Genomic DNA, 26,925 nt, shown 5'->3' on the forward strand with positions numbered 1-26,925 from the left:
TTGGTTTGTGAATTGAAGTTTTTTTAAATCAGAGATAACTTGTTGAAATAATTTATCCTAGTTTCTGAATATTTTTACTTTTTTTTAATGTAGGAGAAAGTGCATCTCTGTTTCCCCAGATTACTGCTTACACACATGCCTCTGTAATTATTGGGGTCTACTTTGTCTCCACGTTTATGAATTGTGGAGAAAGTCAGTGTAATGTTAATTTCATTAACTCTCTCTCTCTTCCTCTTTCTCTCTCTCTCTCTCTCACTCTCCTTCTCTCTTTCTCTCTCTGTCTCTTTCTCCCTCTCTCTCTCTCTCTCTCTCTCTCTCTCTCTCTCCTTCTCTCCCTCTCTCCCTCTCTCAAATTCAAATAAGACAACTTATTTTGTATTGCACTTTTCAAAACCCTGGTCACAAGTGCTTTACATTTAGATAATATTAAAGAGGATTGTCAAGCTTTGCAAGAACAGAGTAAAACAAACGTTGGATTAATTTACCTGACTACACAGAGTTTTTGGTGATTTGCTCTTAAAGTGGTGGAGGTAGGTATCTGCCCTGACAAGAGGATTGTCTCAGCTAACATGCAGGAAGCGGTCAGGTAGAAGCAAACTGCAAACACAGAATGCATATCAGGCCAGTGCCATATGTACCACAATGAAACCATCAGTGAAAGCCCAGGATATATGGTTATACTTATAAATCAATGACAAACTATGTTCTACAGCATATCCATCAATTTACCCACCCAGATATAATTTCTGGTTAACAATGTTGTACATTTTCAGCTCTCATAAAATGCCAATAGTACATATTCTGATGTAGTCAGCTGAAAGGAACTGCTTAGCTTACAAAGGAGATGTACAGTAGAACGGGCACCAGTTTGAACAGACTAGGCAGAATTGGTGTCATTTCAAACAGACAGGAATATGGGTTTAATGTCAGCATATCTTTGAAATGCACAGCATTTTTTGCATGTGATTTCACATGCCTCTGAATATTTGTCACCTTTGATGGTTCGAAGTTTGGGCTCAGCGGGCAGTGGAATAAGCGTTGGCAGCACGTGTTGCATTCCTTCATTGATGGAGAGCCAGCATTCCAGATGGATATATGCATCTAAAACAGATACAGATTAAAATTTTATTTCAAGTAACATTTGTGTTCCAAATTGCAATTAAAAGGACAGTGGTCTTGATTTCACTTCACAGCAAAGGGTTAATAATTTGTTTAGATAGTAAAAAATACACTTGCTAGCTTTTAAGTTTGGATTAAAACCACTAATTCAACGACTACATATGATAATCAAAGATATTGGGGAAACTACTGCAGAATAAATGTCAGGATATTGCTTCCAACTAGTGTATCGCCAAACAATGGCACTGTGGTGCAACAAACAAATAGCCAATGTTACGGTGGCGGACAAGGGCAAACGCGCTACAACGGCCCAAAACATTTCCATTAGGAGAAACGTGTTGCAGCTTGAGAAACGATGCCAATTCAAAAACACATACGAAAATCCAATACAAATACAACAACGGAAACGTGCTCCAAATGAAAAAACGTGCTGCAGAAAGACAAAACAAATACATTAACAGCAGACACGCTGCAAATACAGAAACGATGCAAAATCAAAAACACACGAACTCTGACAACAAATGCAACAGAAAAACGCTGCATATCCAGTCAACACAAGCGAAGTTCTCCAGAAGAGAACAAAAAGAGATTAAACAATAAAGAGGCTACATAAAAAGGTAGCCTACGTATTCTTTTTTTTTTTACATTTGGCCTTAGTCTTTTACAATATTATGAAAGAGCAACAGATTTACGTAGCTATCATTGGCATGATACAGACTTTGACTTCTACAAGAGGTTGCTAGCGACAACATTGTGTGCCAAGTCTTGCATTTAACTCTAGCTAACGTTGTCCGTAGTGGTAGCTAACTACTTTCCGGGAAACCCGAGTGTTTTGATTGTATTTAGTTTTCTCTCCTCTACATCGTCTCAACATGTGATAGGATACTTAATTGATCAGCGAGGGGACATTGCATAAGAGGAAGGTGGAGAGAGGACAACTGGAAGTGAAGAGAGGTGAAAAGGAGAGCAGAACACATAAAACACTAGTTTTGCCCTTGTCGGCCACCGTACAATGTAAACAAAGAAAACGGTTTAAGGAAACATCATTTTGGCATCATAAATGGATGACCACTTATAAGGGCATTAAAGGTTTTCGGGGGCGAGGCTGTAAAATGCATGTGCAGAACACCTAGCTAACCTTATGATAGTCTTCAACATGTCATATATTCGCCCGCATTCAACAATAATTTGCGCAAGCGACACCGAGTAGCAATGACCAAGGCTAACACACGTAGCAAACATTTGCGTAAGTTTCTACAGACAGTATCCCTTCACCAAACCATTACAATAGCTTCCTTGTTAATATGTTATATTTTAATTATTGAAAGTAATAAAACACTAATATATCTCGGCTTTAGCTTCGTATGTTCAAGAAACCTACCTCCATCAATTTCGCTTTAAAAAGTTCGGTTGTTTACTCCGTTCTCTTCACGTCGTAGAACTGAAATAACTCGACTCCAGCGAACTTTTTTTTTTTTTTAATTGATCAAAGATCAGAACATTGCAATTGCAACTACATTTATATAATATGATACAATTATACAGGATACAAGCGAAGCAAAGTACACAACTCGGGTGCTTAGCATAGTATGGTCAGGAAGACAAAAATAAATGTTCATACATCTTTAGAGTTTTAATGGCTTTCCAATGTTTAGGCTACTCAATTTAAGAGTTTCTATATATTGGTTAAAAGTGGCTCTGAATACAAAGAAGTTGGGTCTTTGGGCAGAGAATTTGCTGGTGTGTATATGATATTTACCGAATAATAACATTAGATTGATAACGTGCAAAGAATAGACATCATTAAAGGTCATTTGTAGTAACTCCAAAAAATACATGCTCTTTTTTCACATTGAAATTAGTGATTTTCCTGTGTATTAAGTTATTTATATCAGTTCAGAACATACTGCTATATGCACATTCCCAAAAAAGATGAATTAAGGTTTCATCCTTGTTTCTACAAAACGTGCTTCCCAACGTTTCCGCTGGTAAGGTTTTGCCGTGGCGTGGCGCCATGGCAAAATCCTTGCCGCCACACCATAATAAAAATAATAATAATTAAAATAAAATTTAAAAAATTATAAAAGAAAAAAATATATATATATACTGTATATAGCCTATATATTAAATTCATAAATTAAAAATGTTAAACTGTCTAAATATTTCTGCCTAAATGGGCTTTCAAAACCATATTGTCGCGTTCACATATTTATTTTCAAAAAGAGCCTCGGCCGCGTGCTCAGTGCTTGCTCCTTTCTGAGGTGGTCGGAAGATTTGCAGCGCGCGAAGGTCACACTGTCTGTCAAAGCGTTACTTTTTTTCTTCAGCGACCAAAGGACAACGAAAAGGTAGGTAGCGACGCTTCAAATATTACAAAAATACCATAGTGTTAACCATTGTTTGAATTGGACCAAAATACGTGCCTGTACCTACTCCTCAAAATACATAGGCCTACTGTTTAAAATAAATTAATGTTGGTAATCAAAAGAAGAGTCGGTACTCATATACAAGTCCCGACAGCTCCTGCCCATCTCAAGCACTGGCGCTAACTATCATTCGGTGATGACAACTGGCGGATCCTAACTCTGTTCGGGCAAGTGGAATGCCTCATGCAGTTGTCTGATCGGACAAGTAAAAAATAAATGTGATAAATATGTAACGTTATTTGAAAATAAACAGTGTTTGTTTGAGCCGAAGCGGATCCTGTTCCAGTTGAGCTAGGTAGGATACTGCCCCCATTTTTTTTATATCTAGAGCTGCTGTTATAATGGTACAATACATTTGATTAAAATGGTGACCTGGAGAAACCCGTCGGATGTCGCGGCCGCAAATAGTTGACAAATCGCCAAAACAGCGCGAATTTTTAAAACATTTTTTTAGGGCATTTAAAATGTGATTCAACTACTTCCATTTCCATACTTTAACATGGGGATTTTCTTCCAGGAAAACGAAAGGGAAAGTGTTTATTTTTAAGGTTTTGTGAATGTAGTGATCTAGCAAAACTGAGTTAGGCTGTTGCTACAGCTGACAAAGAGGGTTGTATTCTAATGACGATTATGATTATAACGAGAGGAGCAGTCTCACAAGTTGCTGCAATGTCCAGAAATGAATACAGATAACACTAGCTAATAAAAAATACATTCATCAAGCATCTAAGTTAGTTTGGAAATTTTTGTATCTTGCTTCTCAGTAGAATTAGAATGTAACAGAACAGAATCTTTAAAGCCATTTTTCTCACTTTTTACTTTTTTTGCATGGACAATGCATGTAAACTCTGTCATTGAGTGTGAGAGAGACAGAGAGAGAGGGCTTTGAATGTGGACCCAGCTCAAATTGTATTGTTACAGTTTTTCTCGATTGCTAACACACTAAAACTGGTTCTTTTAGCAAAAACTCTCAAATTATTACTTCAGTTCTCAGAGGACCAACACATCTCTCAAAACTATAAATACTTTTCACTTGTTTTAACACATGCTGCAAATTGTTAAACTTTTTCTGCAAATCTCTACAAACAAATGCTCTCATGAATCACTGGTTACACACTGTGCTCATGCAACAAACACTAGTAGTCAAAACAGTTAACTCAAGTCATCACAACCTAAACTCAGGTAACACACCTTTCTCTAGGTGCAAACACTTGGCAGCAAAATTGTTTACACACCGGTCACAACCTCTGGATCAATAAATAGGGCCACAGTTTGCGTCTTGTGTGCTTTTGAACAATGGATCCTCAAAATGGACAAGCTGTCCAAAGATCAGGAAGACAAAGGAGACAAAGAGGCAGGAGACAATTTGTCCCAGACGAAATATGTGCCACCTTGATTGACCATGTGCTAGTGCATGGTATGATGATGAGGGGAGCTGGACAGAGAGTTCAGCCAAACTTGAATCGTTTCACAGTGGCATCCATTGTCCATACTTTCAGACAAGAAAACAGGTACTATAATTTACTGTAATGTTACATATTGTATCTGCTGTACTGTGAGAGGATATGCTGTCTATGTAATGTTGAAGTGTATTTACAGACTATATGTTCTTTAGATTTAATTGCTGTTTTTGTTTATAGTGCTGCATATACTGAGTTCCTTTTATGAATGCTACTCTCCTTGGAAAATACTAAATTTTTTTGTTCCTTCAACTGTGTTGTGGTTACTGTACAGTACTTTTCACTCAGCATCACTTTTCAGTACTACAAATAACATATTTGGAAATTTGCACACTCCCTCATTTGTTAGTAGTGTAACATTGCAAAGATCAAAATCTGAAAACCATAAAATAAGTAGAATAACCAGGAGAAAATAACTCCTGACGCACTGCTATAAAAGGTTTTTGCAGAAGTGCTTTGAATTTATCTCACTGGTGTGTTATGGGTAATCTACATTGTCTGTGTTTTCGGTGGCTTATGTGTGCCATTTGAAGGCAAAGTTTAATTTTGATGGAAGAGTATATGTTTTTGAGAAGATAATTTGAGTTTGGCATGGATGTTTGAGGTTGTGCTGATTGATGTGTAGTTTTGGGATTGTGTTAATAGTTCTGAGAAAAAGGGGAATTGTTTCATTAAATGTGTCTTAGCAATAAAAAAAACTGTAAATAAAAAAATGAAACATTCTAACTAAGTACTGTTTTGTCATGGTAATTGAGTTAATTTATCAGAAGAATGTCCCTTTAAAAGTGCAATATGTAACTTTTCTTGAGTATCAATTTTGATTATATAGTCCTCTATTCTTGAAGATAGAACTTCTAGATGGACAATGTGCTATTTTAATTGTTCTCACCCCACCATAACTCAAAATACAGGCCTGTTTTGCTTCAATATTTACAAACAAATACAAGGGTTAACAAACCTTTTATGATTTTAAAGTACATCTAAAACTACTTTTTGGCTCTTGCAAACTGCTATTCATTGTATCAAGAGCTCGTCAGAGCTAAAAGATAGATTTAGATATTTTAAAAAAAACCTTTAAGAAGTCTCAAGAGGTTATGTTTTCATAGTCATAAACTTTTTCGCCTTTGCTACACACCCTTCAGACAGCCACCACCACACCAAGAGTTCAATTCCACAGGAAACACTGATCTATTTTTAATCAGATGTATTGTACCATTATAACAGCAGCTCTAGATCTAAAAAAAGGCAGTACGTAGCTCAACTGGAACAGGTTCCGCTTCGGCTCAAACAAACACAGTTCATTTTCAGATAACGTTACATATTTATCACATTTATTTTTTACTTGTCCGATCAGACAACTGCATGAGGCATTCCACTTGCCCGAAGAGAGTTAGGATCCGCCAGTTGTCATCACCGAATGATAGTTAGCGCCAATGCTTGAGATGGGCAGGAGCTGTCGGGACTTGTATATGAGTACCGACTCTTCTTTTAATTACCAACATTAATTTATTTTAAACAGTATGTATTTTGAGGAGTAGGTACAGGCACGTATTTTGGTCCAATTCAAACAATGGTTAACACTATGGTATTTTTGTAATATTTGAAGCGTCGCTACCTACCTTTTCGTTGTCCTTTGGTCGCTGAAGAAAAAAAGTAACGCTTTGACAGACAGTGTGACCTTCGCGCGCTGCAAATCTTCCGACCACCTCAGAAAGGAGCAAGCACTGAGCACGCGGCCGAGGCTCTTTTTGAAAATAAATATGTGAACGCGACAATATGGTTTTGAAAGCCCATTTAGGCAGAAATATTTAGACAGTTTAACATTTTTAATTTATGAATTTAATATATAGGCTATATACAGTATATATATTTTTTAGTTTATAATTTTTTATTTTATTTTAATTATTATTTTTATTATTATGGTGTGGCGGCAAGGATTTTGCCGTGGCGCCACGCCACGGCAAAACCTTACCAGCGGAAACGTTGATTTAGATATTTAAAAAAAACCTTTAAGAAGTCTCAAGAGGTTATGTTTTCATAGTCTACGCGACGCTTACGCGACGCGTGCGGTGGGTGCCCGGCGCCGGGCACCCACCGCACGCGTATCGACCGCGAGCGCACTACGCGCGTATTACGCCCGTAACTGAAGCGTAGTTGAAGTACTGTTACGCCGGGCACCCACCGCACGCGTCGCGTATGCGTCGCGTAAACAGCAGGGCGAAGCAGCACGGCGCGACGCGTAGGGTGTCTCCACTGGTTCCGTTTGTGTCGCGCAAAGGCTTGCGTAAAAGCTATATATTCCTAGTAGCTCTCGCAGTCTGCAGTGGGCTTAAAGCCAGGCATGCGAAGCTAGCCAGCGGAGAAAAGACGTCTGATTTACTGGAGAGAGTTTAAATTAAGGAATTTTTAATCAGATGTCTCAGTAGCGATTCCCAGCCAGAAATGAGATGTGCAAGTTTTTGCGTCCTGTTGGGTGAGTAAATTACACGCGTGCATTTGGCACTAATGAAAGTGTTTGGTTTCAAAAGGTTTAAAGTAAAGGTCGTTTAAGGTTACAGTTTTTCTCAATTGTTTAAACACGTTTTCTGAAACTATAGCTCAATTTCTCAAAACTCTACACACAAAGCACAGCAACAGTTAACCTTTTGCCAAAACTACACAAATCTCTTGCACAATGCATTCATGCATTCAAAACCATGTTCTCTCTTCTCAAAACTGACTTTTTCCATCAAAATGATTCACACAGGTCTCATATGAATAGGTCTTATTGAGCACTGATTTCACACTGGTGCGATAAATTTAAAAACACAACCATCAAAATACTGTATATATGTTTTGGCCTCATGAGGTCATGTTACATATTCAAGTTATAAAATTGTGTAAAAATTTCTTATTTTTTCTCCTTTTTTGAAGTTTTAGTTTTCTTTGCGAGGGGTCCCAAAATAGGCTGCAATTTTACAGTAAATATAAAGACTGTTGCCATGATACAATACAGTAAATATATCATCATATAAAATAGTGCATTTGCTAGGTAAACCTAATTCTAATTCAGTACAGTACAGCGAAGTGTGTGAACTGTTATCACCATGAGTTTTGTTGTTATTGTGTATGATACAATGCACATTTACTGTATTGTCCTGCCAATGAGGTCCAGTTGGGCTGCACTCACAACCCAGGTTCCATCATGAGTCATACTGAACATTGTTAGAAGTGTTTTTTCATTTTCCTTATCAGTGCAATTATGAGTTTTGCCAAAATAGATAACATTTGTGTCTTCTCAAGACTAGAACATGCTTAGACTGCGTCAGTCTAGACAATGGATGTAATGATCTGTTATCATATATGAAATCAATGAACAAATTCAGAAAGGTATCAAGCAAATCTTTATTTGTTACTGTAAAATAAATCTTTGTTTAGATTTATTTTACAGATTGAGGGACGGAGTGTGGCACAGTGGGTAAGGAACTGCGCTCGTAACCGAAAGGTCGTAGGTTCGAATCCCGGGTAAGGACACTGCCGTTGTACCCTTGAGCAAGGTACTTAACCTGCGTTGCTTCAGTATATATCCAGCTGTATAAATGGATACAATGTAAAGTGCTATGTAAAAAGTTGTGTAAGTCGCTCTGGATAAGAGCGTCTGCTAAATGCCTATAATGTAATGTAATGTTCAGCAGACTGCAAAAATAAAAATTGTAGTTTGTAGGCCTGCTGTAAAAAACAAAAAACAAATATGTGATCAACCAAAGTTGACCGTATTTCATTTGAAATATTAGCTCATCTCCCTCTTCTTCGTCCACCTCGTGCATGTCTACCTCTACCTCTACCTCTACCTCTCTGTGCTGCGTGTTGCTCCATTGTTTTCCAACACAATAGAGGTCACCTGAGGTCTCTTTTATGCTCTGACAGATAATTGAAAAGTTTAGCCAATTGAGTTTGAGCAGGTGTGGCGTGAGTGAGACCAATTGGTACTTAGAGTTTGGCATTTGAAGGTCAGTGTTTTCCCTGTGAACAAACAAGGCTTGATTATGAAAATTGTGCTAAATGATGAGATTTTGTGTGCACAGTTGTGCAAAAATGTGATTTAGAATTGCTATTTGAGTGAAAACAGAGGAATTGTGCTTAGAGTTTTGCAGAAATAGTCTTTGTTGTTGACACATGAGCTTAAAGTTTTCTCCATCGTGTGCATAGTTCCAGTTTTAGTGCGTAAAAATTTGAGAAAAACTAATGCTTCCGAGAAAATAAAGTTGGCTCCCGATTCGCAGCTTCCGATTCGAAATTTCAGGTCCACTTTAAATCGATTGCGTTATATGATTCGCGGTCTTCCTTACGTATTTGCAAAGGTTATAATTTGTTTGTAAAAGAGAGATAGGGATCAAGAGAGAAATTGAACAAAGGTGATAATGAGAATTTAAAAAAACTATTTTAAATTATGTTACGTTCACTTCACATGTCTTTTAAGTCTGTACTATGGACAGATCAGTGTCACGCATTTTGTTTTCTCCTCAAAATCTAATAGTCTCACCATTGCATCAGGTGTGTATGAGAGAACAGGAAATAATGCACATCTGAAATGTTGTGGACGAAAAATCACTGCACCATATTCAAATAAAACTCCAAATGGTCTATATTAAAATATACGAATAAAATCCTATTGAAAAATTGACATATTAGATGGCCATTTCTCATCAAAATTTAAAAGTCTGAAAATTTGACATTTTATTATGACAGAAGGGCTCCTGAAGTGGTCTACATCCTACCCCATTTCTGTGAAATTTTACTATTGCATTTTTTAATAATCCCACCTCAAACTTTCCATGTAATCCAATAGACGCCAATTAAAAAATATGAAAGTTTGGATAAGAATTTCTACACAATTGTAAAAGTTCACAAAATTCTGACACTTGTTCCTGGCAGAAGGGGTCCTGATCTACATCCTACCCCATTTCTGTGAAATTTTACTCTAGCATTTTTTAATAATCCCACTTTAAACGTTCTATGTAATCCAATAGACGCCAATTGAAAAATATAAATTTGGATAAGAATTTATCGTCCAATCATATAACGCAACTGATTTAAGGTGGACCGGAAATTTCGAATCGAGAGCCAACTTCAGTGTCCCGAGAAAATATGTCATCCCAGCCGTCGCCCCCCCGCCCATTCCTGATTTCCTCTATTACTGCTGGAACTGTAGGAGAGAGGTTATGTGGAGTAGGTTATGGTTTGGGCATACAGGACTAAATTCATCACTGAAATTGATTGGTAGACATGAAACAGGGTTACGTGATGAGTGCTTAGTGGACAAAATGGTCGAGCATGTGCTGATGTTTTGTAAATTATATAATCTAGATGGGTAGAGGTTGTTTGAGAGGGTCAGAGAAACTGGGCGGGGATGGGGTATATGTGGGATATTAGGGGGAGGAAAGGGGAAAGAGGTGGTGGGTAATGCTCTTAGTTTTCTCAGAGTAACAGGATTAGTGCCTTTTAGTTTTGCTATCATTTGGCTATAATTATGTAGGCTTCAGGATTTTTGCTTATAATCAGCCATGGTGCTGTGCCACGGAAAGATCTAGAGCATTACTGTAACATGAATCCCCAAAATCAAATACATTTAAATGTGGTCACTGACAACACTCGATACAACTTTCTGAAAAATAATCTCCACAATGCACACGATGACATCTATAATACCGTATGCAGTGTCATCCGAAGTTTGGGAAAAAAAAGCCCATCTAATCTTGCACACCTCATCACACCAGCTGTGTAGGCTACCCAATCAATTTACAGATTTAGTGCACGGTTGCTTAAATTTCACAAGTAGATCAAAGCAAAGAGACAGTGGGGATCAAAAGTCTGAGGACAAAACCAAGTTCTGGTTGTGTTCATTATTTATGAAGGAATAATGTAATGTAAGAATACATTGTTTTAACACATATCCGACACTTGTGTATGAAATGGGAAGCTGCGTAGATATTTTGTTCATCCACCATACGCTAAGTGTTTCTCTATTTGTTTTCACACTGTGTTTCATTCAGTGTGTTCCTATGGCTCAATATCCAAATATCTGGGCTGTTAACTAAAACATACTGCGGAAAAGTAAGGCTATATGAATAATGATGAATAATAGCATAACTGTGGGTGTCTTCAGACTTTTGGTTCCCATGCACTGTATGTTGCCGCTTAGTTTTTAAATAAAAACTACTTCAGCTTTTTGGAGTGCTCTCACATGTATTATGCATAAAGTGATTCATTTATTTTATGTACGCACATAGCCTACCACTAGAAAAAACACTGAATTTGTCACCCTCACCCACATAAATCTATTTACAATGTTAGTAATAGCGTATAAGTTGCCCAGCTTGTCTGTTTATTCATACCGCATTTTGTAGAAGGCCTAATGTTATTAGCAATAGGTAGCATTTAGCCGAGTAGCCTAACTTGACTAGTTATACGAAGTGCTGTCATTGTGCCGAGCGGGAGTGAATTTGATGGGGAAAGTAAGTTTTTACCTTCAATCTCTACCTTCAAAAAAAAAAAAACTATTTGCTTTACCCCAGATATAATGGGACCCGTGTCATCCAGAAAGTTCCAGTTTGTCTCATCTGACCATAGAACATTATCCCAAAAGGCCTGGGGTCCATGCAGGTTCTTTTCTTTGCAAATATGAGATAAGCATTGATATTTATCTTGGTTAGCAGTGGTTTCCACCTTGCTACTTTCCCATGAATTCCATTTTTACTGAGTCTCTTTCTTGTTGTGGAGGCGTGAACACTGACCAAAGCTGAGGCGAGTTCTTTGGATGTCCTTGGGATCTTTTGTGACTTCCTGGATGAGTTTTCCTTGGAGAACTTTTGGCAGACCGGCCACTCATGGGAAGATTCACCACTGTTCCAAGTGTTCCCCATTTGGTGATAGTGGCTTACCAGACTGATGTATTTCAACAACCTTTTTTCTAACCTCTTTTGGAATTTCCTTTGATTATGGCATAATGTGCTTGTAGAAACTTTGTGACAACTTCACTCTGATGGTAAGATTCTATATCAATGAGGTTTAGATTCAAAAGTTCTGGGTGCAATTAAGCCTGGCTGTGTTCAGTCCGCTGAATCTAATTATCAATTAAATTTGGTAAAATTCTTGATAAAGTAACTTAGGGGGCAATTACTGTTTCACATGGGTGATATGTGTGTTTGATAACTTTTTTTTATTAAATGAATGAAATTAATATATATAATTATGTGTTTCAGATTATTAGACAAAATGTAATATTAAACAAAGAAACTTAGAGTAAACCTTAGTTTCTTTGTTTAATATTACATTTTGTCTAATAATCTGAAACCATTCAGTGTGACAAATATTCAATAATAAAAGAAATCAGGAAGTGGGCAAACACTTTTTTACAGCATTGTATATGCTTGTGTGTGTGTGTATAAAAAAATAAAATTAAAAAAATAAATAAATAAAAACTTCATGCTTCACTGCCATATTGGTGGACAACAATTTAGATTTAAACTATAAATTATTCATTCTTATGCGTGAATGGCCCACCCCTGTGAGATTTCCCTCTTATGCATGAAAAGCCCACCCCTGTGAGATTTCCCTCTTATGCATGAAAAGCCCAGCCCTGTGAGATTTCCCTCTTATGCATGAAAAGCCCAGTCCTGTGAGATTTCCCTCCTATGCATGAAAAGCCCAGCCATGTGAGATTTCCCTCCTATGCATGAAAAGCCCAGTCCTGTGAGATTTCCCTCCTATGCATGAAAAGCCCAGCCCTGTGAGATTTCCCTCCTATGCATGAAAAGCCCAGCCCTGTGATATTTCTCCCTTTTAATGCTGACTGAACATCCAGCTTCCCTCCCCTAGCCCTGCTGCCAGCATCTCCAGCCTACTCTGTCCGCATGTTTGTGAGCTTCGGCCGTTCCCTCACTCTCCCCTGCCATGGAGCCCCCAGCAGGGATGTGGAGTGGCGCTTTCAGCAGTATGGGTATCCTGACTGGCTGGATGTGGCTGACCTCTACACCGGATCCTTTTCCTCTGGAAACGGCTTCCAGGGACGGGTGGAATCCTTCTACTTAAAAGATCCGGGAAACTACAGCCTCCTTCTCAGTCCTGTGGTGTACAGTGACCTTGGCATTTACAAATGCCAGTACAGGGATGAGACTGAGATCGTTCTTTCAGATGTGAAACTAGAAATTAGAGGTCAGTGCATGTTGCCTTTTTTCCGACAGATTGAGTGAATGTTTTTAGTGCTTGTGGTTTGATAGCCCTAAAAGCTGTTTTTTGACAAAGGATATTACTATTATTATTCTTACGATTGTTTTTTGGGGGGACAGGATCATTCCAGTCTATATAAAACCCACAAGCCTTGGGTGGTATGCAGTAGACGGCATATGCTGCATCAAGGCCTTCGTCTACCCCAAGCAACATGGTTGAGCTGTTAATTCCTGTATGCCAGGAATACTTTGTAAATCTCTGTCTGCCTGTCTCTCTCTTTCCCTCTCTCTTTTTCTGTCTCTCTCTCAGAACCATCAAATGTTTCCGTAGCGATGGGAATGTCCGCCACTCTTCCTTGTTTTGGGAAAATTAATATACAAGCGCGTGCTGTTGATCTGGATATCCTCTGGAAGAGAGGTGGAGAGAACGTTTACCAGCTCCTTAAGAACACCACCACATATGGGCCCAGGTTCGAGAACAGAGCTTCAGTTTCCCCAGAACAAGCCGTCTATGGAAACATGTCTTTAACCATCAGACAGACACGATGTTCAGATGAAGGCGACTACCAGTGCTTCTACAACAGTCCAAAAGAGAGGGGGAATCCAGATTCTGCCAGTCTCGTTGTGACAGGTAAAATTCACTTTAGATCTTCAGTTCTGTAGGGCAACCGAGCAGCTCAGGTGTATAAGTGTGTCTGGTGTGTATTATTTATTTTTTCATGTGGTAATTTTAATCAGGGCAAGTGTAACAATGTTTCATAATTTACAGAAGTATTGCTTGATGTACCGCAGATTTGATGAAAGATGACACCAGAAATTTTTGGATGCCATAATTTGCCCTGTATCATTTTTACCTTTTTACAATGATAATGTGTTCATATCCCCTGTAAATATGCATGTATATGTAAAATATGTAAATATGTAAATGAATTCCCTGCCATCACAGGCCACCCACCCCAGACCCTCACAGTGAAGGCCGGTGGTTTGCTCTCCATACCGCTCTATACCGCAGACCCAGTGAGGGTAACATTCAGTGCAGGCCTTGGTTCAGATGAGGTGCTGATGCTCGATGCAAATAAAGGCCCAGCCAGGTATGGGGAGCGTTGTGCTCAGAGATGTGAGCTTCTGGCCCAGGACTACACCCTTTTGCTGAGGAGTGTGACACTGGAGGATGCCGGAGTCTACAAGGTGACCGATCCTGAGACCAACAAGACCATCAGCTCTGTCTCTCTGGAAGTCTCAGGTATGGTCCTCCTCTTCAGCTCTTTGTGTTTGTACAGATGCAGGGCTCAGCATCTTACTGGTCCACTCTGTTATTCCTCTGACTTATGGCTGCAACGCCTCATGTTTTATTGTCACCTTGAGCACAATACACATAAGAGACACAAAAGTATAGGTTTTAGGCTTCTGCAATCTTAGGCTATGGTTTCTAAGATGTAGCCTAGCTTTGTCAATTTTTCTGTCTTTCCACAAATTTGCTAAATAAAACATTTAGCAAACAATGATTGTAGACTATGAGTGTACTGAGGCCTTACAATAATTGAAAATAAGACTGATTCTCTTTTAATTAGTCTACAGTTTTTATGGAATTTGCATAAAATGTGTATATTTTCATAACGCCACTGAATTTACTGAAATGTATCGGCCTGTGGACTGCTTTACTCCAGAAAGTATGAAAATGGCCTGTTGCAGCCTTTAGTGCAGGTTTTCACCTCTATCTGGCCACAAATTACTGTACTGGGTTTTCTGTCTATAAAATAAAGCTGGAGAAAATTCTCTGATGCCTTTAAGCTGGTTTGCTGCTATAAGACAGGATTTAGGCACAGAAAATGTCCTAGGAAATGGCAGTGGCTTACCTGAGAGTAGAAGAATGTCACTATAGCCCCCCCCCCCACCCCATAACAGAATTATGCAAATATGCAAAAACTGCCCCCCTGTCCCCCTTCTTGATCTTGTCTTGACCTTTCTGCTGCGCTTGATACCGGTGATCCTGATGGTGACTCTGGCCCTCAAACCGGTATCTCAGCAATTCCAATGGGATGTACTTTTCCAAACTTATCAGCTCAGTCCCACTGTCTTAACACTTGCAGGAGTGCAGGAGTTCTCCAGGGCTCCATCTCAGAGTCCTACTGCCTTAGCATCCACAGTCTCCTCCCACCTACGCTGGAACTTCCTATTATGTTGTAGGTTTACAACGTTACTTCAGTGCCTACTACTAATGTGCTACTACAGTTAGTCAGACTGCTAACTTGGCATCAGCTCTGCTTGTTGTATGAACCTTTATGGAGGCACTCTTTGTAAGTCCCTCTGGATGTTTGCTAAATGTATTATTATTGATGTTGTTGTTATTATCATTGTTGTTGTTATTCATATTATTATTGTAGTCTTTCCTTCTTGATTATTACCTGCTCTTCTCTATTTCTCCCAAATGAGTCCCTCTGTCTCCATGTTCTCTGCAGGACGCTCTGCTGGAGCAGTGGCTGGGATAGTGGTGGGAGTGCTGGTGTCGCTGCTGGTTCTGGCTGGCAGTGCCTTTGCAGTCTGGTGGTTCTTCATAAAAAACACAGAAAACTCTCGAAATTTAGATTGTTTCCGTGCAGCCAGAACAGAACAACGTGGACAACGTGAACTACGTGGACAACGTGAACAACATGAACTACGTGAACTACGTGAACAAAGTGAAGAATGTGGTGAAGAATGTGGTGAAGAATGTGGTGAAGAATGTGGTGAAGAATGTGGTGAAGAATGTGGTGAAGAATGTGGTGAAGAATGTGGTGAACAACGTGGTGAACAACGTGGTGAACAACGTGGTGAACAACGTGAACAATGAACGATGTTGAATCGCAAAAGTCAAACGAACGTAACTGAAGCTATTTACCCTATCAATTCAGACGAGACGCTGAAAGACCCCGAGGCATCGTAGTGAAGCTTCTGCGTTTTAAGGATAAGGAACTCATTATGGAAAAGGCAAGAGCACACCTAAAAAACACCTCGGTGTACATAAATGAGGACTTTTCCGAACGGCTGAGGAAGAAAAGAGCTGAACTTTTGCCTGCGATGAGAGAAGCCAGAGCAATAATCGATAACGAGTTGCCTATTGACGCAGCATCATATAGTAGCTAATATCATTATCTCTGATAAAAAAAACAAATGTGTGATGCATTCAATCACCATTTTATTTTGGCTGGTTACGTCCCCTGCCTCTGCTTGCCTGGGTAGTGCAGGTGGAGGTAGTTGCTTAATTATCTAATTGCCTGATTGCTTCCACCTGCCTGTGGCCCAATATAAGCCCAGTAGTATGAGGCAGGGGAGATTTTCTTTTGGGGCTTGTGATTTGTGTGGAGAGCTTTGGTTTTGTGAACTTTGTGTGTTTTTGTGGTGGGAGTGCTGGTGTCGCTGCTGGTTCTGGCTGGCAGTGCCTTTGCAGCCTGGAAGTTCTACAAAAAGCAGTCCCCTCAGTCAGCTGGTAATGAAGCTGTCTAACCCATTAACCTAACTAACACAAATCACAGACCAGCTTCATACCAGCACTGCTTACCAACAAATCAAAGTAAACCAAGTAATGAAACGGATCAAAATCTCTTCTTTGGAATATTGGGATAATGTAACCAAAACACAAAACCAACTAGATTGCTGTCGGACCCTAAAAAGAGACTACAAATTTGCTGAGTATCTAAGATAAAATGAATAGAACTCCCTCATTTATTGAATCTGGTGGTGGATTTATTACCAGACCTCAAGATATAGCTAATTATTTTAATAATAATTTTATAGGTAAAGTGGATGCAATAAGAAATCAAATGTTGCCAGTGAATGGTAAGCTGTCTGAGTCACTAATTAAACAACATATTATGTACGACAAAAAATGTGAATTTGACTTTACCAATATAAATACAGAAGAAATGGAAAAGCTTCTCGTCATTGCAGTGTGATAAACCTTATGGCTATGAAAATCTGGATGGTAAATTACTACAGCTGTCAGTTAGGATTGTGGCAAAGCCACTGTGTCATATTTTTAATTTATGTCTGAATGAAGGTGTTTATCCACAAATGTGGAAAATAGCTAAGGTTACTCCTCTACCAAAAAATAGCAAGGAGTCATTTTCTGGACCAAGTAGTCGGCCTATTAGTATTTTCCCTGCTTTAAGCAAACTTATGGAGGGTATTGTATTTAAACAGATTCAGCATTATTTCTCAGAAAACAGTATCAACTCTGAATTCCAACATGCATATAAGGTGGGTTACTCAACATGTACAGCTTTAACACAATTAACAGATGATTGGTTAAAACAAATTGACAGAAAGTTAATGGTGGGTACGGTACTGCTACATATGATGTTCTGTATGTGAAGGTTGATTATATCTGTGGTGTTAACCGAGGTAAGGCTTCACTATGCACTAGTCGTATTGGGCAGTTATATATACCTAGCCTACTAACTGTAAAAGCAAATAATTTGTCACAAATCACAGACCAGCTTCATACTAGCACTGCTTACCAACAAATCAAAGTAAACCAAGTAATGAAACAGATCAAAATCTCTTCTTTGGAATATTGGGATAATGTAACCAAAACACAAAACAAACTAGATTGCTGTCGGACCCTAAAAAGAGACTACAAATTCGCTGAGTATCTCTTCTTTGTCAGAGATACAAAGCAGAGGTAGATCCTGACCAAGTACAGGTTCAGTGACCACACACTTGCAATTTAAAAAGGCAGACACTGGAATACATGGTTACCAAAATAACAACGTATATGTGGTCACTGTAAGACAGGAAAGGTGGAAACAGATGCGCTTTCTCCTACATTGTGAAAAATACTCAGCGTATTTCCTGACATGACAGATTTAGCCTCTGCCAGTCATTTTCTGTCTGAAGCAGTATTGTGGACTAGGCTACAAGCTTTCCATGTCCATGGCAACCACAAACAAAATGGAGACCCGCAAATCATGACGGGATTGAGCCATGCACGATCTGCATCCCGCACAGTGTTAAGTCTCCTCTATCAAGTGGAGTGTTTATATGTAGGGGGCTGTAAAGTGTCTGTAAAATGTAACGCATCATAAATGTAACACGGTCAATAACTTTTTGTACACTGCTGTACAAAAAGTAGATATGGTTTGTAAACATGCAATTCAGTCCTCTACATAGTAAAATATCCAGTGTTAATTGAATTATTAAAGATTATTAAAGTCCCCCAATGGGGACCAAATATTATCACTTGTTAGAGCTGAATTAACACTGGACATTTTACTCTGTACTGTCGCGCCTGGCGCCCGCCCTGTGTTTTTTCACCTTTTTTCTTATATTCATTTGAGCAGGTAATCTCTTGACGCCATTCGTGGAAGCCAGCGATCACCTTTATTATTATTAATAATAATAATAATAATAATAATAATAATAATAATACATTTTATTTATCAGGCGCCTTTCTGAACAATCATGGTCACCTTACATGGTATTAAAATTGATAGAAGAATGACAAGAGACTACAGATACATACATGATATTAAAAACAGTTTGAAAAGATAATAAATAAATAATAAAATAAAATAAAATAATAGTAATAAAATAAATAAAAGTGCCATGGGGGAGTGGATAGCTATGTCCTGTTCAGGCCAAAGCTAGTGTGAAGAGGTGAGTTTTTAAATGCTTCTTAAAAGTGAGTCTCAGCATTACGGATGTGGGGAGGGAGTGTGTTCCAGAATTTGGGTGCTGCACAGGAGAAAGCCCGATCACCAAGAGTGGAGTGGCGAGATGTGGGGACAGTTAGAAGTCTTGCAGAGGAGGAGCGAAGCGAGCGAGTGGGGGGTGGTCCAGGAGAAGATCAGTGAGATAGGCCGGAGCTAAACCATGAAGTGCACCGTAGGTTAGCAGGAGGGTTTCGAATTGTATTTGGAATTGTACTGGCAGCCAATGAAGTTTGTACAGGATTGGAGAGATGTGATCGTATGTTTTAGTGTGGATCAGTATTCGTGCTGCAGCATTTTGAACTAACTGAAGTTTGCGTATTGATCTGATTGGGATAATCCAGCGCCCTTTCCAGAGAATGTAGTCAGCAGAAGCTGATCTAGAGAAAGACCAGAAAGAGATGAAAAATATTAGCAAAATCGGTCTGGTCAGAAGGTCTGCTGGACTCAAAACGTGTGACTCTCACATTGCCCAGAATTTGGATGGGTCCAGTCAAACCAGAATGATGGAGCCTTGTCTTATGCACCACTGACCCCTTTGACTGACTGAGTACTTGAAAGTTCATCTGTTAAGCTGCATACTTCTCTGTGAGAAAATTAGTGACACCAATGAAAAGAAGACTGGATGAAGAAGGTTGAATATAGAGGGATGTTATTATTCTTGTTTATGATTAATTACAATTCACTTTTACCTACAACAAGCTGTTAATAAGCTGATGGACTGTTGAATACAATTCATTTAGTATTGTCTGAAAGTCAATAAAAGATAAATGTTCAACTGACATTTCTGATAAATTTATTGAAAATGTCAAAATGTGGAACAAAGCCGTCAGAGGCTAAATTAAATTAGCCAGCAATACCTTCATTATTTTTCCTGAGCATTATACCACCGATTCATTGCAAAATTAATTGGCTAATAATGTGCCAATATTTTTCACAAATGGAGATAAGTAAGTAGCCCATCGATCCAAATATTCTGTTCTGTTGGCAAGCTGCTGGGATGTGGTTATTTCTCTAATCTGAAAGTACGGTATATTTGAATCAAAAATAAATATTTATTTCCAGTGTGATTGTTTATTGATAAAAGTGGCTACACTAATAATTTATTATTATTTAAGACGGGAAGGCCGACGCCATTGCTGAGGCTGTGCGAGGAGTGGTGGAAACAAGAAGGTAACGCAGGTGACCGTGTGTTCGGTTTGGGCACTGACGGCATTTCAGTGACGACAGGTAGTCTTCAACCCATTCGTTTTAAAAAAAGTGTGTTTTAAGTTAAATTATTTTAAATACAATATAACTTTTCTCCGATATCCTAAGTAACATGTTATTTAAACCATTAAGGGGGCACCATAATTTCAAGTATTTGAACAGGGTGGCAGAATGGAGTTGCCAAGCAGCTGCCCAACACATGGCCTTATCTAGTGTCTGTGCTGCCCACCGGCTGGCACTGGCCTCCAGAGATGCTGCAGACGAGGTGCCCTATGTGCAGACCTCTAGATCTGCATTTGTAAGCTGTGCTAATCGTGCAGCGATGCCCCATGCAGCTACTACTTCGCTTGCAGTGGACTGCCTCAAAGTGACTAAGTCTACCCATTTAAAGAAAAGGACTTGTAAGAGCCACTTGATAGCCTTGCTGTTTTTCATTAGGATGTGAAGGACATGAGATTGCTTTCACAAAAGCAAACATCTCAAACCTGTGAAGGAATCTGCCAGCTGTGAAGGTGGCCATCGAGAAAGATCCTGTGGCATGGGGCCTGTACACAGTCTGTGCTACATACAGATTTGTTGCTGTGTTCCACCCAGAGACCTCAAAGCGGATATTCTTCTCCGTCTCAGTCGATTGTACAAACTGTTCTGAAGAGAGGGCGTCAACTTCCTGATGATGAGAGAGAGAGAGAGAGGCGATGGCTAGCGAACGTTATTTTTTCCTAGCTAATAAAATATTTTTGTAACAGTCTATGGCAAATATAAACAAAAGTTACATTCACGTTTTGACAGAGAGATCAGACCATAGACTGTACATCAGTACAGGCGGCGCAACGTAACGGCAAAACGTAACACGTAATCGGAAACTTAACCCCGAAAGTGAATAGGGGGGGGAGGGGGAATTGGCCTGACACAGGCAGACCCTTTTCCCCGAAATACCACACCTTCAAAATGGCGAATAGGAAAGCAGTGCATTTTTATGAGCAATGACAAAATTACCGAAAACTATGAATGCTAAAAAAAAAAAAAAGCTATAACGGTGATTTTTTTTCAGAGTTTTCATCGGATGGGCAGATGATTCCTATTCGTTAAATTGGGCAGGGATAGGCATCAGCAGTCTAATAGTATGAAGAACTGCCTATCGAAGTTAACTTTAGCCAGACATGCGAAGCTAGCCAGCGGAGAAAAGACGTCTGATTTACTGGAGAGAGTTTAAATCAAGGAATTTTCACATACTATTACTAATAGTTTTTAGTCAGATGCCTCAGCAGCGATTCCCAGCCAGAAATGAGATGTGCAAGTTTTTGGGTCCTGTTGGGTGAGTAAGCTACACACGTGCATTTGGCACTAATGAAAACGAAAGTGTTTGGTTTCAAATGGTTTAAAGTAAAGGTCGTTTAAGGTTAAGTAGATAAGTGAAATTTCAAAACCGGCTCTAGAAAATGGCCAAGGTGCGAATTGACTTGAGAAAGGTCTCTGCAAGGTTCTGGAGCGAGGATAAATCGCATGATAAAATGATGTCCGCACATTGCTTAATGCTCCCGAGAAAATATGTCATCCCATCCCAGGTAGCATTTAGCCGAGTAGCCTAACTTGACTAGTTATACGAAGTGCTGTCATTGTCCCGAGCGGGAGTGAATTTGATGGGGAAAGTGAGTCTCACCTTCAGTCTCTACCTTCAAAAAAAAAAAACCGATTTGCTTTACCCCAGATATAATGGGACCCGTATCATCCAAAAAGTTCCAATTTGACTCATCTGACCATAGAACATTATCCCAAAAGGCCTGGGGTCCATGCAGGTTCTTTTCTTTGCAAATATGAGATAAGCATTGATATTTCTCTTGGTTAGCAGTGGTTTCCACCTTGCTACTTTCCCATGAATTCCATTTTTACTGAGTCTCTTTCTTGTTGTGGAGGCGTGAACACTGACCAAAGCTGAGGCGAGTTCTTTGGATGTTCTTCTGGGATCTTTTGTGACTTCCTGGATGAGTTTTCCTTGGAGAAATTTTGGCAGACCGGCCACTCATGGGAAGATTCACCACTGTTCCAAGTGTTCCCCATTTGGTGATAGTGGCTTACCAGACTGATGTATTTCAACAACTTTTTTCTAATCTCTTTTGGGATTTCCTTTGATTATGGCATAATGTGCTTGTAGAAACTTTGTGACAACTTCACTCTGATGGTAAGGCTCTATATCAGTGAGGTTTAGATTCAAAAAGGCTGGGTGCAATTAAGCCTGGCTGTGTTCAGTCTGCTGAATCTAATTATCAATTAAATTTGGTTACATTCTTGATTTAGTAACTCAGTGTGACAAATATTCAATAATAAAAGAAATCAGGAAGGGGGCAAACACTTTTTTACAGCATTGTGTATGCTTGTGTGTGTGTGTGTGTAAAAAAATAAAAATAAATACAAACTTCATGCTTCACTGCCATATTGGTGGACAAAAATTTAGATTTAAATGATTTAAACTATGAATTATTCATTCTTATGCATGAATGGCCCAGTCCTGTGAGATTTCTCTCTTATGCATGAAAAGTCCAGCCCTGTGAGATTTCCCTCTTATGCATGAAAAGCCCAGCCCTGTGATATTTCTCCCTTTTATGCTGACTGAACATCCAACTTCCCTCCCCTAGCCCTGCTGGCAGCATCTCCAGTCTACTCTGTGTGCATGTTTGTGAACATCGGCCATTCCGTCACTCTGCCCTGCCGTGGAGCCCCCAGCAGGAATGTGAAGTGGCGCTTTCAGCAGTATGGGTATCCTGACTGGCTGGATGTGGCTGATCTCTACACCGGATCCTTTCTCTCTGGAAACGGCTTCCAGGGACAGGTGGAATCCTTCTACTTAAAAGAGCCGGGAAACTACAGCCTCCTCCTCAGTCCTGTGGTGTACAGTAACCTCGGCATTTACAAATGCCAGTACTACAATGATGAGATCATTCTTTCAGATGTGAAACTAGAAATTAGAGGTCAGTACATGTTGCCTTTTTTCCAACAGATTGAGTGAATATTTTTAGTGCTTGTGGATTTGATAGCCCTAAAAGCTGTTTTTTGACAAAGGATATTACTATTATTATTCTTACGATTGTTTTTGGGGGGCAGGATCATTCCAGTCTGTACAAAACCCACAAGCCTTGGGTGGTATGCAGTAGACAGCATATGCTGCATCAGGGCCTTCATCTACCCCAAGCAACATATTTGAGCTGTTAATTCCTGTATGCCAGGAATACTTTGTAAATCTCTGTCTGCCTGTTTCTCTCTTTCCCTCTCTCTTTTTCTGTCTCTCTCTCAGAACCATCAAATGTTTCCGTAGCGATGGGAATGTCTGCCAGTCTTCCTTGTTTTGGGAAAATTAATATACAAGCGCGTGCTGTTGATCTGGATATCCTCTGGAAGAGAGGTGGAGAGAACGTTTACCAGCTCCTTAAGAACACCACCACATATGGGCCCAGGTTCGAGAACAGAGCTTCAGTTTCCCCAGAACAAGCCCTCTATGGAAACATGTCTTTCACCATCAGACAGACACGGTTTTCAGATGAAGGCGACTACCAGTGCTTCTACAACAGTCCAAAAGAGAGGGGGAATCCAGATTCTGCCAGTCTGGTTGTGACAGGTAAAATTCACTTTAGATCTTCAGTTCTGTAGGGCAGCCGAGCAGCTCAGGTGTATAAGTGTGTCTGGTGTGTATTATTTATTTTTTCATGTGGTAATTTTAATCAGGGCAAGTGTAAAAATTTTTCATAATTTACAGAAGTATTGCTTGATATACCGCAGATTTGATGAAAGGTGACACCACTAATTTTTGGATGCCATAATTTGCCCTGTATCATTTTTACCTTTTTACATGATCAAGCTGACTGCTGTTGATAATGTGTTCATATCCCCTGTAAATACGCATGTAAATGTAAAATATGTAAACATATTGCCCTGCCCTCACAGGCCACCCACCCCAGACCCTCACAGTGAAGGCCGGTGGTTTGCTCTCCATACCGCTCTATACCGCAGGCCCAGTGAGGGTAACATTCAGTGCAGGCCTTGGTTCAGATGAGGTGCTGATGCTCGATGCAAATAAAGGCCCAGCCAGGTATGGGGATTGTTGTGCTCAGAGATGTGAGCTTCTGGCCCAGGAATACACCCTTTTGCTGAGGAGTGTGACACTGGAGGATGCCGGAGTCTACAAGGTGACCGATCCTGAGACTAAGAAGACCATCGGCTCTGTCTCTCTGGAAGTCTCAGGTATGGTCCTCCTCTTCAGCTCTTTGTGTTTGTGCAGATGCAGGGCTCAGTATCTTACTGGTCCACTCTGTTATTCCTCTGACTTATGGCTGCTGCAATCCCTTGGGCAAATAATGGAAATAATAATAATATTAATATTTTTATTTGTGGAAAGAAATTTGTCTTTCCACAAATTTGCTAAATAAAACATTTATCAAACAATGATTGTAGACTATCAGTGTACTTATTGAAAATAAGACTGGTTCTCTTTTAATTAGTCTACAGTTTTTATGGAATTTGCATAAAATTTGTATATTTTCATAACGCCACTGAATTTACTGAAATGTATCGGCCTGTGGACTGCTTTACTCCATAAAGTATGAAAATGGCCTGTTGCAGCCTTTAGTGAAGTTTTTCACCTCTATCTGGCCACAAATTACTGTACTGGGGTTTCTGTGTATAAAATAAAGCTGGAGAAAATGCTCTGGTGCCTTTAAACTGGTTTGCTGCTATAAGACAGGATTTAGGCACAGAACATGTCCTAGGAAATGGCAGTGGCTTCCTGAGAGTAGAAGAATGTCACTATAGCCCCCCCCCCCCCACCCCATAACAGAATTATGCAAATATACAAAAACTGCCCCCCTGTCCCCTTTCTTGATCTTGTCTTGTTTTGACCTCTCTGCTGCGTTTTATAGAGTTGATCCTGATGGTGACTCTGGCCCTCAAACCGGTATCTCAGCAATTCCAACGGGATGTACTTTTCCTAACTTATCAGCACAGTCCCACTGTCTTAACACTCAGTGCAGGAGTTCCCCAGGGCTCCATCTCAGAGTCCTACTACCTTAGCATCCACAGTCTCCTACCACCTACGCTGGCACTTCCTATTATGTTGTAGGTTTACAACGTTACTTCAGTGCCTACTACTAATGTGCTACTACACTTAGTCAGACTGCTATCTTGGCATCAGCTCTGCTTGTTGTATGAACCTTTATGGAGGCACTTTTTGTAAGTCCCTCTGGATGTTTGCTAAATGTATTATTATTGATGTTGTTATTATCATTGTTGTTATTAATATTACTATTGTGGTCTTTCCTTCTTGGTTATTACCTGCTCTTCTCTATTTCTCCCAAATGAGTCCCTCTGTCTCCATGTTCTCTGCAGGACGCTCTGCTGGAGCAGTGGCTGGGATAGTGGTGGGAGTGCTGGTTCTGGCTGGCAGTGCCTTTGCAGTCTGGAAGTTCTTCATAAAAAACACAAAAAACCTTCGAAATTTAGTTCGTTTCCGTGCAGCCAGAACAGAAGATCACTAAGGTTCCAGCTGCAGAGCAGCGTGCGTTCTGTTTCCTGAGAGCCCTGAACCCCCTCTCTCTGTGTCCTGTGACAATGTCGAATCGCAAAAGTCAAAGGAACGTAACTGAAGCTGAACCGGAGTTCGTAACTATGGACACACTCAAAGAAATGTTGGATCAACAAAAGACTATCTATGAGGAGGTATTAAAAAGGCAGGAGGCGTCATTTAGGTGCTTCACACAAATGATCCTGGATTCGACCAACAAAAGGATTGATGGAATTGTGAGAGAGTTACAGGACTTGAGTAACAGCCTAAAATACTCTCAGAAGGACATTGACGAAATAAAAGCAACGCAGGCTGTGGGTAAAAATGCTTTTAAGGACTTAGACAAACTGGTAAAGCAACTTCACTCCACTCCGGTTCAGTCTAATATCCTCCTTGAGCGTCTCGATTATTTGGTGAACCAAAGCCGAAGGAATAACATTATAATTGATGGAATAACTTCGGATCATGCAGAGGAATCGTGGGCTGAGACTGAGAGCAAGGTGCGTGAACTGTTAACCACCAAGCTGAAAATGGAGGCCAACTCAATTCAGATCGAACGAGCCTATAGAAGGGGTAAATTCAGACGAGATGCTGAAAGACCCCGAGGCATCGTAGTGAAGCTTCTGCGTTTTAAGGATAAGAAACTCATTATGGAAAAGGCAAGAGCACACCTAAAAAACAACCTCGGTGTATATAAATGAGGACTTTTCCGAACGGCTGAGGAAGAAAAGAGCTGAACTTTTGCCTGCGATGAGAGAAGCCAGAGCAATAATCGATAACGAGTTGCCTATTGACACAGCATCATATAGTAGCTAATATCATTATCTCAGATAAAAAAACAAATGTGTGATGCATTCAATAACCATTTTATTTTGGCTGGTTATTTATTTGAGAATACAGCGATGTCCTCTGGAAATGCATTTAGGTGTTGCATTTCCAGAGGACATCGCTGTATTCTCAAATAAATAACCAGCCAAAATAAAATGGTGATTGAATGCATCACACATTTGTTTTTTTATCTGAGATAATGATATTAGCTACTATATGATGCTGTGTCAATAGCCAACACGTTATTGCAAGCGAGTGTGTCATCTAGTCACGCGTCATCGTAGCAAGCTAACCAGACAGTAAAAACGCCGATAAAACACTTCTAACGTGGATCATTTTAAGCCATATTATCTAGCTTTGTCGTGATAACATGAGAGAAGGATTGCTGTTGGAGAAGTGAATCAACCAACAGTTAGCGCGCGTAACCTGCACGAAAGCGCA

General features: G+C 39.7%; 2 protein-coding genes and 1 long non-coding RNA gene across 7 annotated transcripts in view; 2 read left to right on the plus strand and 1 right to left on the minus strand.

Moving 5' to 3' along the window:
* Positions 1–16,695, plus strand: part of LOC118219213 — a 155,857-nt gene extending 139,162 nt beyond the window's left edge. Inside the window, exons 9-12 of the mRNA XM_035402209.1 lie at positions 13,523–13,843; positions 14,159–14,455; positions 15,672–15,962; positions 16,598–16,695. Of these exons, the coding sequence (XP_035258100.1) occupies positions 13,523–13,843; positions 14,159–14,455; positions 15,672–15,962; positions 16,598–16,695 (1,007 nt within the window). The remainder of the gene's footprint in view (positions 1–13,522; positions 13,844–14,158; positions 14,456–15,671; positions 15,963–16,597) is intronic.
* Positions 1–26,562, plus strand: part of LOC118218856 — a 92,811-nt gene extending 66,249 nt beyond the window's left edge. Inside the window, exons 1-6 of one of the 5 annotated variants that reach the window (XM_035401600.1) lie at positions 7,345–7,546; positions 21,498–22,287; positions 22,742–23,074; positions 23,398–23,718; positions 24,045–24,341; positions 25,482–26,562. In XM_035401600.1, coding sequence (XP_035257491.1) covers positions 22,777–23,074; positions 23,398–23,718; positions 24,045–24,341; positions 25,482–25,630 — 1,065 coding nt within the window. In that variant the 5' untranslated portion in view covers positions 7,345–7,546; positions 21,498–22,287; positions 22,742–22,776 and the 3' untranslated portion in view covers positions 25,631–26,562. Of the gene's footprint in view, positions 1–7,344; positions 7,547–10,005; positions 11,885–20,174; positions 21,424–21,497; positions 22,288–22,741; positions 23,075–23,397; positions 23,719–24,044; positions 24,342–25,481 lie in introns of those variants that run through there. The other 4 variants (XM_035401602.1, XM_035401601.1, XM_035401599.1 and 1 more) reach the window with 4 other exon arrangements.
* LOC118218872 lies at positions 372–2,637 on the minus strand. Its single transcript, XR_004763579.1, has 3 exons — positions 2,501–2,637; positions 994–1,101; positions 372–597 (listed from the first exon to the last, which is right to left on the minus strand). It is a non-coding gene; the product is annotated as an uncharacterized LOC118218872 (long non-coding RNA).
* Positions 26,563–26,925: the final 363 nt, after the last annotated feature.

Source organism: Anguilla anguilla, chromosome 19 (genome assembly GCF_013347855.1).
Source record: "Anguilla anguilla isolate fAngAng1 chromosome 19, fAngAng1.pri, whole genome shotgun sequence".
NCBI classification, from domain to species: Eukaryota; Metazoa; Chordata; class Actinopteri; order Anguilliformes; family Anguillidae; genus Anguilla; species Anguilla anguilla.